This window comes from Myxocyprinus asiaticus, chromosome 19 (genome assembly GCF_019703515.2).
Source record: "Myxocyprinus asiaticus isolate MX2 ecotype Aquarium Trade chromosome 19, UBuf_Myxa_2, whole genome shotgun sequence".
Taxonomy (NCBI): Eukaryota; Metazoa; Chordata; class Actinopteri; order Cypriniformes; family Catostomidae; genus Myxocyprinus; species Myxocyprinus asiaticus.
In genome coordinates this window covers 2,704,327-2,718,967 of record NC_059362.1, presented here as the reverse complement: position 1 = coordinate 2,718,967, position 14,641 = coordinate 2,704,327, and the positions used below count along the sequence as shown (strand labels likewise).

At 37.7% G+C, this 14,641-nt stretch overlaps 1 protein-coding gene across 1 annotated transcript in view; it reads left to right on the top strand.

The window, feature by feature from the left end:
* Positions 1-14,641, top strand: part of lama2 (laminin, alpha 2) — a 455,317-nt gene that overhangs the window by 391,472 nt on the left and 49,204 nt on the right. The window contains exons 43-49 of the mRNA XM_051644922.1: positions 113-295; positions 1,007-1,161; positions 3,420-3,563; positions 5,262-5,395; positions 6,064-6,223; positions 6,590-6,714; positions 11,448-11,610. Of these exons, the coding sequence (XP_051500882.1) occupies positions 113-295; positions 1,007-1,161; positions 3,420-3,563; positions 5,262-5,395; positions 6,064-6,223; positions 6,590-6,714; positions 11,448-11,610 (1,064 nt within the window). The remainder of the gene's footprint in view (positions 1-112; positions 296-1,006; positions 1,162-3,419; positions 3,564-5,261; positions 5,396-6,063; positions 6,224-6,589; positions 6,715-11,447; positions 11,611-14,641) is intronic.

Here is a 14,641-nt window from a genome sequence, read left to right as displayed (position 1 = left end):
CATAAAACCATGAAGGTGGTACTTCAAACTTGAATTGCTTCAGATATTGTCATGCAGCTCTGTGACAGTTATGCACATTCGATTTTAAATCTTCTTTTGTGGATGATTGCAGATCTGGCAGATAAGATACAAGCCACAAAAGTGAAGGCAGAAGAGGCCAATGACACGGCTCTAGACGTTCTGAATTGTCTGAAGGACATGAACTTAAACCTGATGGGCTTGAAGAAGAACTACAGCAAACTGGAGGATAATGTCAACAAAGCCAACAACCTTATCAAAGACCCAGAGAAAAACAGTACGACATCCATCAAAACTCCACTAATAATCTTTATTTATATATAACAATTGCATGGAAAATTAGTATTTGATTTTTTAAATGAAATGTTTGTGTTAAAAGATCACTTAAATCCTTATTTCATATTTTTTCCCCCCATTTGATTTTGAACGTCAACAGCAATAAGTATGTATACATGATTTTATTCATCATCTGTGCGGAATGATTTTAACCCATTAAGACCCCTCTACTCCCCAAGTCTTCAGCATGGTGCTTTTATTCAGAGCACGCTGCATGTGCAGAGAGTGTGTTTTTTTTTCACTCCTCATCCCTCCATTTCTCCGTTCTTTGTTTCAGCTCAACAGGATTAAACACAGCCTTTGAAAGCTTCACTAAGCTCTTTATCCTAATGAGCGCTTCAGCTAATTACAGATGGAAACTCTGTCATTTTTTTCTCTCATTTTTTCTATTGAAAAATAGCTCCATGTCTTATGCTTCCTATGCTGCAAATGAAAGATATATAATGTCACTTTCTTCTCTCGTTTTATTTATCCATTTGCCATTTTCTCTTTTGTTTTTGTGTTCTTTCATGGTCTCTTTATTTTTATAGAACCTTTCATTTTCCATTTCTGATGGCAATGCTATCAAGCATGTTTGCTGTCATTTTTAGTTTATTTCATTATAGATTTATTTTGTAATGTTTGGGACTATACTCTTCTTGTGTGTTTGTAGTTCATGCAGCTGGTGCTAAAGTGAAGGATCTAGAAAATGAAGCTGATAGGTTGCTGGAGAAACTAAAGCCAATTCAGGAACTTCAGGACAACATAAAGAAAAACATCTCACAGATTAAAGAACTCATCAATCAGGCCCGCAAACAGGCTAATTCTGTGAGTATAGTGCTCAAATTAGCCTTTAACTCCACTACACTCCTAAATAAATCCTATATAATCCACCACACTCCTGAAAGTATTCTATATAATTTCATACACTCCTGAAAGCAACCTATATAATCCACTACAATCCTGAAAACATCCTATATAATCCACAATACAACTAAAAGCATACTACATGATATAATACACTTAATTCACCTCTAAGAGTTTACTGGTTAATCCACTACACTCCTGAAAGCAGCCTATATAACCTCCTTAGACTCGAGTGTGACTGCTGTGTGCATTTTCCATTTCTCTTTTAGATTTGTAACTAGTAGCACCTAATAAATAAGCAAAAAAAATTAATAATTCTATATCAAATAGTTTTTCTAAGAATTGATGGCAACATATGTGGACAGCGGGACTAAGTTGTGAAATTTTACATAATACATAATAAAAGTTATAAAAAGTCTATTTTTCACAGTTGTTTTTTTTATTTTTATTTTTTTAATCAAATTGTTTATTATATTTCCAGGAGTGTTGGTTTTTCATGTTTTTGAGACGTTACAGACATTACATCAGAAATTAGCATAATTAATTCTGATTCAAAGTAATGTCCAGCATCATCCAATCACTGCCAACCATGTTAAAATAAAATGATACATTATAAATTCTGAATCTATGTACTGATTATCATTGTATCATGTCTGATAAACATGTTGAGTGATCCAAACATCATCTGCAGCCTGAAACTGAACTTTTGATCAGATTTTAGGAGTGAATGCACTTAACTGCATAGAGAGATATAGGATGCTCCCTTGCTCCCTATTTAGTGAATGACTTAACCTCCAGTGTGCTGTCTGTCTGCACTGGTCTCAGAACAGTTTGAAATGCACCTTATTTTCATCCTAACTCCATATAAAGCCTCTGAAAGACACATTTTTAGCTCAATGTGAAAATGCACAGTAAATATCGCATTTCTTAGTAAAAAAAAGTGCAAAATTACACATTAGTGTACATTGTGTTTATCAGCAGGGCATTTTGTGATAAATTGCTCAAATAAAAAAAATAGCATATCGTCTGAAAATAGAAACTCTAATCTTTTGACTCAAACAGGTTTCAATATAAAATGTAATGGGGTTTCTTACCAGATGTAGTTTTTCTTTTCCGTTTCTCCCAAAGACAAACTCTGCTGCGGTCGGTGCCATGTTGTTTGGTCACATGACTCAGTGCGTTGAAAGTTTATCCCTTTACTGATAGCACAGAGTCTCCTGAACTGAGATCAGTCAGTTTAAATTAATTGAAATTATGCGCTGTGTATAGCGAAGCCAAAATACAATGTACAGACATGTGTATGCGGAGTAGCACAAGGATAATCTACTACACTCCTGATTACTGCCTGTATACTCTATTACACTGAAAACAAACCACAATACTTCACTACACTTCTTAAAACAGCCTACAACATATCACTATACTTACCATATACTTAAGTTACAACATTTTAAATGACTCTCTGCCCTAAACATACATACTATATAGTTAATTTTGAATTAATGTTTGTGCAGCATTTTAAACTTAAAGGATTAATTCACCCAAAAATAAAAATTTAGTCATTGTTTACTCACCCCTGTGACTCCAGTTCAAAACAACAAGGCTGGGCATAGAAATGCATCAATTCTTCGACTACAAACTCTTCAGATATGTTTAGTAAGTTCTGTTCTCTGATTTGTGTGCAGCTGTGTTGTGTTCTGTTGTCACTATTGCTGTGGCGGACTGCTTTTATAAACAAAACAAGTTTTCGATTGAACGCCCCAATGTCGTGAGGGGGCTGTGTGAACTGTTGCTCTTGTGTCCTATCATGAACATGCACAGGAGATCAATTGTCAGTGAACAGTTTCACTAAATAATACATTAGATTTCAGTTTGTTTCTCATCAAATCTTATCGTATGCTTTCATAACAATCATGAGTCTCATGGAATAATATATTAGAGTTCTGAATTAATTTTTTGTGCCCTTTTGAAGCTTTAAGAGATGGTCACTATTAACTGTCATTGTATGACATCACTGAGCACACAATCTTTCACAATTTCTCCCTTTGTGTTAAGAAAAATAAAGAAAGTCATATAGGGTTCTAACAACACAGGGGTGAGTAAACAATGACTGAATTTTCATTTTTGGGTGAACTAATCCTTTGAAAAAGTTCTCAATAATACTTTTTTGCTACAAAAGAATTGCAATCATTCATGTGCTTTCAATGTTTGAACCCTAGATCAAAGTGTCTGTGTCGTCCGGTGGAGACTGTATTCGTACATACCGCCCAGAGATAAAGAAAGGCCGATACAACACCATTATCCTGAATGTGAAGACTGTTGCTGCTGATAACCTGCTCTTCTACCTCGGCTCGGCCAAATATGTGAGTGTGAAACGGACCCCGTCTCTTTTTGTATTTTTTTCAGGTCATATACAGGTCTGTTTAAGCTCTTATTTTAGGCCCCATCCTCACTTTTACACTCTTAAACATGTAAATGTATGTCACTAACAGGGCTGACAAGCTGTTGAATTAATTTAGCACCTTATGAGCACTTTTAATTCTCCAGAATTCATCTGATGCTTATTTTCCAAAGCGTCTAAGAAACAGCTTTTACCCACAGCTAAGAGAAGGAAATAATAATAGTGTATTACTCTCTTTCACAAACACACACACAAATTACAATGTGTAACTCTCTATGATGGCTGTTACTAGAGCTGCCCTATTGTGTAAGCAACCCTGCTGTTTCATCTGCCATTAAAATCTTCCCTTCTTTGAAATGTACCCCTGCAAATATGGTCTCTGAGCATCTACACATTGTCTGTCGAATGTGTATACCAGGTTGTGCACCATTTAGAATTGAATTTGAATTTAAGGAAAAAGAAGGAAAATCATTAAATTCAAAGAAATTCCTCTAAAGTTTAGTTTTAATAATACATTTCATTGTGGGCCTGGGTAGATCAGTGAGTATTGACGCTGAACATCACCCCTGGAGTGACGAGTTTGAATCCAGGGTGTGCTGAGTGACTCCAGCCAGGTCTCCTAAGCAACCAAATTGGCCCGGTTGCTAGGAAGGGTAGAGTCACATGGAATAAACTCCTCGTGGTCATGATTAGTGGTTCTCGCTCTCAGTGGGGTGTGTGCTAAGTTGTGCGTGGATCGCGGAGAGTAGCATGAGCCTCCACATGCTGTGAGTCTCTGCGGTGTCCTGCACGATGAGTCACATGATAAGATGCTCTGTGGATTGAAGGTCTCAGAAGCGGAGGCAACTGAAACTTGTCCTCCACCACTCGGTTTGAGGTGAGTAACCGCGCCACCACGAGGACCTACTAAGTAGTAGGAATTAGGCATTCCAAATTGGGAGAAAAGGGGATAAAAATAATAATAATAATACATTTCATTTTCCAGTATAAACTACAGTAACACCCATGAAAATGTTATCATACACACAACATATAGGATATATCCAGAAACATTAGATGACATTAATAATCAATGTTTGAAATATCACCTACAAAGATTTGTATTTCCTTTATTTACTGTATACTTTGTCATTATATGTAATAGATTAACTTTAATTTTATGGAACATGGTGGAAGAAAACGTTTCATTTAATTTCTCAGAAAGCTCTAATTTAGCCCAGTCTCTAAAATGGAGCCAAACAACATGGCAGTATGAATTTTTCTGATACACACATGTATTTTTAACTTGTGTCAATTGTTTTGAAAGAATTGAACTTTTTTTTAAAGAAGTATGTCTAATCAGTTGTGAAAAAAATTATTTTCAATTGTAATTCAGTAAATCCAATTCAAATTCCAATTTAGCATCTAGTGGTGTGTGGCCAATTCAACTGAAATTTTAACACTTTTTAAATTCTGAATTGTGCCCCACTCTTCGGTATAGGCTGGTTTACATTCATATACTTCAGTGTGTCTGTCTGTGTGTATGTGCTTCATCAAAGTTAGTTAACTGCTGTATGAATGCATAATGTCAATATCAGTGAGTGTTTTCTGCTGAATTTGGTATTGTTAGTGGGCTTGCTTGAACTGTGTACATTTGTATGTGTGTGTGTGTCATGTGTAGGTGGATTTCTTGGCAATTGAGATGAGGAAGGGGAAGGTGAACTTCCTGTGGGATGTGGGTTCTGGGGTGGGCCGTGTAGAATATCCTGATCTCATCATCAATGATGGAAACTGGCATCGAATTGAAGCGTCACGGTAATAAAGGGTTCTATAAGGTTCACATACAATACATGCGTGGTTGTTATATTGAAAACCAGAATATCTACATAGAATCAATACATTTTCACCTTATGTATATAGCAAAATGTATATGTCATTTTGCAGTTTTCAGTACTGAATGTTGATCAACACCGACACAATCACCCTTAAAAAAAATATGACCATGTTCATCAAAATTTCTGCCAAGATAGTTACTACAGTTATTGTTATTACTACAGTAAAACTGAGTAAACTTGTGATTAGCCACCACTGTTGTCAAATAAGAAATTATTTTATTCTTACACCCTTTTATGGTTGTAGCTTCTTACATAATTTTGATTTTTTAATTGATAGATTTTTTTAAAAATGTATTAATCAATTTAATATAAATTAATTTATTGATTTGATTTAGATATATTAATTTATGCTTTACTTGTTACACAGTAATTTACAGCAGTAATTTGTATGTTATGTCTAAAATGAAGGTATAGAACTTTACCTGCACTGTAGACAATACATACAAATTAACAAAAGGTTTTGTCTTGCATAGTTTTTGAAAACATAATAAAATCCATCAATACTATACATTTTTAAGTGATTGAAATTGAAATGATTATCACTGGTAGAAGCTTATCCAAGCTTATTCTTGTATTACTGGTGTCCAGTATTGGGCTGAACGGCAGTATCTCAGTGCACGCGTTGGAGGGGCCGAAGACGGGCATCATACCCACCCTGAGCAGTGCCAAATCACCCGAGAGCTTCACTGTACTGGATGTGGACCAAAACGCTTACCTGTTTGTGGGTGGCATGCTGGGATCTGTGAAGGTGAGAAGGATCATTCCACTGCAGACTACACTTTTGTTGTAATTTTTGTTATACTTTTAAAACATTAACAAAATTAGGCATTTGATAAAATACCAGTATTTTTATACCTGTTGTTCTGCGAAACTTGACTCATATTTGCTGCTACCAAGGTTACGGTTAGGGGTAGGGTAGACTTTGAGACTTTTTGCAGAATGATTTTTACCATCTAGGCACCCACCTTAAATGTAAGTACAGCATGTAACACATACTTATACAAGTAGAGTATATCAAATGTACGTACATTATAAGTACATAGTAGTTAAAGGCACCTAATAATAAGGGGGACCTGAAATGCATACTAAGTCTCCTCTCTGTATGTGTTTGTAGAAGGCAGACGCTGTGAAAACCACCACATTCTCTGGCTGTATGGGTGAGACGTCTCTGGATGGAAAACCCATTGGTCTGTGGAACTACAGAGAGAGAGACGGTGATTGTGCTGGTTGTATGGTCAGGTAAGTGGATTTTACTGTGCTCGCAGACAATGGCCATTCATTATTTCTCTTAAATTTTCATCACTTGACTGGACAGAATAGAACAGTCATTTTGTAATTAGATCTTCGTCAGGTAGATGCCTTGTTTCTTTTTTCACAATACAAAATGAGGCTGTGAGGGACAGATATACTGTACCATTTGTTAAATGGGTTATATTATCTAAATGTTATAGACAATGCATAATTGTCACAACCCATGTTTTTGAAGTTTTTCCATCAACTAGTTTTCTTTTGGCTTGACTTACTTCAGTTAAAAGATTTAAATGAACCCATTGAAGAAACTGTGCATCTATCCCTCACAGTCTCATTTTCAATCGAGAAAAAATCAATATGGTATCATCCCTAAATTATCTATTTAGATATTCTGCCATTTTTTTTTCTTTTTCTTTTTTTTTTTTTTTTTGCAGTTTAAAAATAAAAAGTGTAAATTGTCCTGCAATGTGACTGTCCTCATCATGAACTGTAAAATACAGAAACATATCAAACTAACAATGTGGATAGAAATACTGCATATTTTAAAGGGATAGTTCACCCAAAAATGAAAATTCTCTCATCATTTACGCACCCTCAGATATGTATGACATCTTTCTTCTGCAGAACACAAATAAAGATTTTTAGTAGAATATCTCAGCTCTGGTGGTTCATACAATGCAAGTGAATGGTGACCAGAACTCCGAATGTCCAAAAAGCACATAAAGGCAGCATACAAGTAATTCATACAACTCCAGTGGTTAACATCAGCCATGACTTCAGAAGCGATATGTTAGGTGTGGGTGAGAAACAGATCAATATTTAGGTTAATTTTTGCTAGAAATTCTTCTCTCTGCCCAGTAGGTGACGATTTGCACGAAGAATGTAAATCAGAAAAAACAAAAGAAGAATGTGAAACTGGAGAAAAGGACTTAAATATTGATCTGTGTCTCACCCTTACCTATTATATCACTTCAGAAGACATGGATTAAACCACTGGAGTCTTGTAGTGGCCAACAAGTTGGTTTGCATTTATAGTTCTACATTGGTGTGTCTGCATCGTTTTGTGAGTACACAGCCAAAATGCTATAGTATTGAGACAAAAATGCCGTAATTTCTGAAATAACTGTAAGTTTAATAAATAAACTAAGGCAATGCCTTATTGCAAGGATACAAAAGTATTTATTAAATTATTGAAGCATTAAAAAAGATTTCTTGAGAATGTATGTAGTGTTTAGGTACATATTAGTTATTATACATATACACTGGCGGCCAAAAGTTTGGAATAATGTACATATTTTTTTCGGAAGGAAAGTGGCATTCAGCTGATCACAATATATAGTCAAGACATTACTGATGTAATAAAACAGCACCATCACTATTTGAAAAAAGTCATTTTTGATCAAATCTAGACATCAGCCATCACTCCAACACCTTATCCTTGAGTAATCATGCTAAATTGATCATTTGGTACTAGAAAATCACTTGCCATTATATCAAACACAGCTGAAAGCTTAACATTGTCTTTGTGTTTGTTTTTGAGTTGCCACAGTTTGCAATAGACTGGCATGTCTTAAGGTCAATATTAGGTCAAAAATGGCAAAAAAGAAACAGCTTTATCTAGAAACTTGACAGTCAGTCATTGTTTTGAGGAATGAAGGCTATACAATGCTTGAAATTGCCAAAAAACTGAAGATTTCATACAAAGGTGTACACTACAGTCTTCAAAGATAAAGGACAACTGGCTCTAACAAGGACAGAGAGAGATGTGGAAGGTCCAGATGTACAACTACACAAGAGGATAAGTACATCAGAGTCTCTGATCTAGTTTGAGAAATAGACACCTCACATGTCCTCAGCTGACAGCTTCATTGAATTCTACCCGCTCAACACCAGTTTCATGTACAACAGTAAAGAGAAGACTCAGGGGTGCAGGCCTTATGGGAAGAATTGCAAAGAAAAAGCCATTTTTGAAACAGAAAAACAAAAAGAAAAGGTTAGAGTGGGCAAAGAAACACAGACATTGGACAACAGATAATTGGAAAAGAGTGTTATGGATCTTAACCCCATTGAGCGTTTGTGGGATCAGCTAGACTGTAAGGTGCGTGAGAAGTGCTCGACAAGACCGCCACATCTATGGCAAGTGCTACAGGAAGTGTGGGGTGAAATGTCACCTGAGTATCTGGACAAACTGACAGCTAGAATAACAAGGATCTGCAAAGCTGTCATTGCTGCATGTGGAGGATTTTTTGATGAGAACTCTTTGAAGTAGTTTAAGAAGTTCTGAACATTTCTTTTAAATTGTAATAGTAATTTTTCATATTATTAATGCCCTGACTATACATTGTGATCAGTTGAATGCCACTTTGGTGAATAAAAGTACCAGTTTCTTTCCATAAGAGCAAAATCTGTACATTATTCCAAACTTTTGTCCGCCAGTGTATATGTAACATTGTTAATGTTGCTAGCCATGCAGAGAGACAATAAATCAGGGATATACTGTATGCTTGCTTTTAAATTGCTTAAATAATAATAAATAAATATTGTGGCATACTTTGATGCTCCATGCTGAAAAAATGAATCAAATGAATTAATAACTGCTTGCTTGACCAACACAAAATGGGTGTCGTTTTAAAGCGTAAACTCTTTACTATGCATTTAGGCAAAATAATCAACTCTTAACAGGTGCTTTTTTAATCTGCTGACAAATTAGAAGCCGTTTTCATAACTTATGAAATATGATTATTTACACCATACAGTCAAACATATGGTCAGAAAAGTTCTGGATTAGAATACGACAAGTGTTATTTCACCCACATACCTGATATATAGAGTAAAAGACCAGAGAAATGTCTATTAAAGTGATTCTCAACCCTGTTCCTGGAAGCCCCCCAACACTGCACATTTTGTATTTCTCCCTTTTCTGACACATCCAGTTCAGGTCTTGGAGTCTCCACTAATGAGCTGATGAGTTGAATCATGTGTGTTTGATTATGGAGATATCTAAAATGTGTAGTGTTGGGGGGCCTTCAGGAACACTGCTGAGAACCACCGGTCTATTAGATGTTAACAGATAACAAAACGGGTCCAAACACAATGAGACATGATCACTGATTAGTTGATACATATGATGCGCAGATAAAATAATCTTGGAGAAAATGCAACGCCACCTCAGAAAATTTCTTGTCATGCTGGGGGCGGTCTCTGGTAACACAGCGGACCAATCACTGCTGTTGTCATCTGCGTCGACGCGACGCACAGTTACATTTTTGAAGAGCTGCATGTCAGGCTACAGCATAGGAACAGCACAGCAGAAGTATAAGGCTGCGTACGAAACCAAAGGTTGCTGTCTTGTTGCCTCGCTGCAGAACACAAATTAGCTTTTTAGAGGAATATTTCAGCTCTGTAGGTCATACAATGCATGTGAACATGATTGTGGGATTTCATTGGCAGCGAAGGATACATATGCTGCCTTCAAAAATCAATCAGATGAAGGTGTCTCAGTAGACAGAATGTGACACGAACATTGGATTCGGCCTTGATCCCTTTCTGCCTCCATATATAGCCTCCGGAGGCTGCCTCTATCGGCCTTAATGGGTCACTTTTATGCTGCCTTTATGTGCTTTTTTGAGCTTCAACGTTTTGGACCCTGTTAACTTGCGTTGTATGGACCTACAGTGCTGAGACATTCTTCTAAAAATCTTCAGTCCAGACCTTTGCTGTTTTAGTCAAAGATGAAGACTCACTCGACTATGCGAAAACCCACTGTAGGAAATGATGAGAGAATTTTCATTTTTGGGTGAACCGTCCCTTTAAATATATTGGTATTATCTAATGACAGTCTATTTTCAAAAATAACTGGTCATAATTTGTATACGTTACCCTAAAAATTTAAAAACTGTAGCATAAAACAACTTGCGCTGTAGTCTGTATCAATGGCAGTGCCCATTTTGCTGAATTATAACATTACAGTCTATTTATGTAAAATTAATCTGTTGTACTTGCCATGTGAAGCTAAAGAAACAGTTTAAACTGATGATGTTTATTGTTAAGTTCCACTTGAAAGTTTAATTTACAGTACTTATCAATTCTGATACAGAGCTATAGGTGAAAGTTTGATAACGCTACTTATTGTTGCTGGATGTGATGTCTATTATTGAGTCTTGTGGAGAAACTATTTTTTATTGGCCGATCTTATGGGGATCCTTGAAAATGTTGCTAAGCAGGACCCCAACAGGATGTAAATAAGACATTTTCAAGTTTAAAAGTTAGAAAGAAAGTCCTACTATTAATATGTAACGTTTATGTGAATCTACTTCCATGTTCATTTATTCAGTCCTGTGGTGTTTAATAAAGACAGAGATATTTTCAGAATTAAAAAAATGATTTTTGTGAATAAGCTTTAAAGATTTCCATGGATGCAGCATATGTTGGAAACAATGAGTCAAAATACTAGAATCTTCATCCAAAAAACTGCTTAAAAAATCTAATTGTATTATATCTATTGTGCATGCATGTTTATGACCTCATATACAGTATATAAAAACTGCATTTGCCACACCACCGCACCAATAAATCAAATCAAGTGAAATCAAAAGGTTGATTGAATGTGGCGAGAAACTTAAAAGAAATGGCCAGTGACCAGCATTTAAAACACACACTTTCCTTCATACAAATGTGTCCATTTTAACATTAAATATTGATGTTGACTTCCATGTGTGCAGTCCTCAGCCCGCTGACACTGAAGGCACGGTGCAGTTTGATGGAGAGGGTTATGCAGCCGTCAGCCGTCCCACAAGATGGAATCCCAATGTTTCCACGGTGATGTTCAAGTTCCGCACCTTCTCCACAGATGCTGTGATGATGTACTTTGCCACTAAGGACATGGTAAAAGCCCACATACCAATACACACACACACACACACACACACACATATATATATATATATATATATATAGGGGAGACCAGGGTTAGTTGCCACCCTTTACTCCAGTGAATATTCTTCAGGGTAAGTTTATTTTTAAAAGTGAATTTCTGTATAGAGACAAACCTTAAAGTCTTGGCTACAAAAAAAAGCTTACAAACAATTTCATAATTATTGCTCAGGAAAAAAGATACAGTTCATTGAACACACTTTGTACTTTGTGACATCTTGCCCCAGTAGCAGGGCATGTTGTCACACTATATGGGGTAATTTGTCACAGCGTTACCTGCTATTAAACTAGTGGCATAGGCTTCATGTGAGAGGGATGAGTTCCCACGTCACCACACCATCACTACCACCACAACACAATCTACACCTCTATACCTGCCTGCATTGAACAGCTTATTACAGGTATTTCAGGAAAATTTAAAAGTAAAACAATTATTAGGCACAAAACGATTCATGAAACAACAAAAATTTAAAAGCTAATGAACAAAAAATATCAAATATTTTTTTAATCAACAAATATTGTAACTGACATATTGTATAAATTTATTACATTTACATTTACATTTATTCATTTGGCAGACGCTTTTATCCAAAGCGACTTACGAAAGAGGAAAACATAAGCAAATCATCTTAAGGAGACAGTGGTATGAAAAGTGCCGTATTACAAAGTTTCACTAGCATCAGAATAGTATTCAAAACAGAATAACGTGCAACAGGATTTTTTTTTTTTTAAATGACTGGTAAAGTGCTCATGGAAAAGATGTGTTTTTAGTTGTTTTTTGAAGACAGAGAGTGAGTCAGCTTCACGGATGGAGATGGGAAGGTCGTTCCACCAACGTGGTATGATGAAGCTGAAAGTCCGGGAAAGTGTTTTGGTGCCTCTTTGTGTTGGTACAACAAGGCGACGTTCCTTAGCCGACCGCAGGCTTCTAGTGGGCAGGCAGCTCTGCGTAAATGATTTTAGGTATGCTGGAGCAGACCCAGTGACTGTTCTGTATGCCAGCATCAGAGCCTTGAATTTGATACCTGCATCAATCGGCAGCCAATGGAGAGAGACAAGGAGTGGTGTAGCATGCGCTCTCTTTGGTTCATTAAAGACCAGACGTGCTGCTGCATTCTGGATCATTTGCAGGGGTCTAATTGCACATGCAGGGAGGCCTGCAATGAGAGCGTTACAGTAGTCCAGTCTAGTTATGACAAGTGACTGGACAAGCAGTTGTGTGGCATGTTCAGAGAGGAAGGGTCTTATCTTCTTGATATTGTAGAGTGTAAATCTACATGATCTTGAGGTCTTTGAGATGTGGTCTGTGAAATTTAGTCTGTTGTCGATGGTTACCCCTAGATTTCTGACAGTTTTGGAAGGCGTTACTGTAGTTGCACCCAGCTGCACGGTGATGTTGTGTTCAACAGCAGGGTTGGCTGGAAAGACAAGGAGTTCATTCTTGGCTGGGTTGAGTTGCAGGTGGTGCTCCTTCATCCAGGCCGAGATGTCTGCCAGGCGGGCAGAAATTCAAGCAGTTACTGTGGTGTCGTTGGGCTGGAAAGACAAGTAGAGTTGCGTGTCATCAGCGTAGCAGTGATGATGGGTCCCAGTGATGTTGTGTATATAGAGAAGAGCAGTGGCCCAAGCACTGATCCCTGAGGTACCCCAATAAGTAGCTGATGAGGCTTGGATACCTCACCTCTCCAGGCTACCTTGAAGGACCTACCTGAGAGATAGGAGTTAAACCAGTCAAGCACAGTTCCTGTGATGCCCAGCGAGGAGAGGGTAGAGAGTAAGATCTGATGGTTGACTGTGTCAAAGGCTGCAGAGAGGTCCAGCAGAATCAGGATGGATGATCTGGATTCAGCTTTCGCCCATCTCAGCGACAGAGAGCAGGGCAGTCTCGGTGGAGTGTCCACTTTTGAAACCTGACTGATTGTCATCCAGCAGCCTGTTCTGTGAGAGATAGGCAGAGATTTGATTGAAAACTGCCCTTTCAAGTGTTTTTGCCATGAATGGGATGAGAGAGACTGGCCTGTAGTGTTCTATTTGTGTGGGGTTAAGTGCGGGTTTCTTCAGCAGTGGGGTTACTCGAGCCTGATTGAATGTAGTGGGAAAAGTGCCTGTAAGTAGAGATGTGTTAATTATGTGTGTGAGTGCAGGTAGGATGGATGGAGAAATGGCCTGGTGGTGGGGTGGTTGGAGAGGAGGAGTTTAGAGACCTCAGTGTCAGTCAGAGGAGAGAATATAGAGACAGAAGAGTTGCATACGGAGATGGGTGTTTGACAGGGTGTGGTGCTGAGAATGTATTGCTGATGGATGTAACCTTATTAGTAAAAAATGTGACGAAGACATCTGCTGTCAGTGATGTGTCAGGTGGTGGAGGGGGAGGGCAGAGAAGTGTGTTGAATGTTCTAAACAAGCTGCGAGTGTCTGTGGTGCTGTTGATCTTGTTCTGGTAATAGGAGGTTTTTGCAGATTTAACGTTATCTGAAAAAGTTGCAAGCAGAGACTGATATTTACCTAGATCTGCTGGATCTTTAGTTCCCTATCTGTCACTCACTCAACGTTGTGTCGATGTAGTGACCGAAGGGGTCACTCTTGGGAGCCCAAGACACCTCTGGTCTTTGATAAAAGGCCAATGAAAATTGGCGAGTGGTATTTGCGTGCCACTCCCCCGGACATACGGGTATAAAAGGAGCTGGTATGCAACCACTCATTCAGATTTTCTCTTCGGAGCCGAATGGTCATGCTCATTGAGCTGAATACTACTTTTCATTCACCTCTGCTGGATCTGACGGCGCATTTCAGCGGCTTCTCCCTCCTCTGCACTGGTGCACTGCAGAGAATGCCCCTGGGCACTTCAGCAGAAAAACAAGAGAGTATATTTTCTGAAAGAGCTTTTCCTCCTCTAAAAGAGTATATATTTCTCTAAAAGAGCGGCACACATGGAACGTCTTTTTAAAGATGCATCTTTCTAAAGATGCCTTTCCGATTGTGT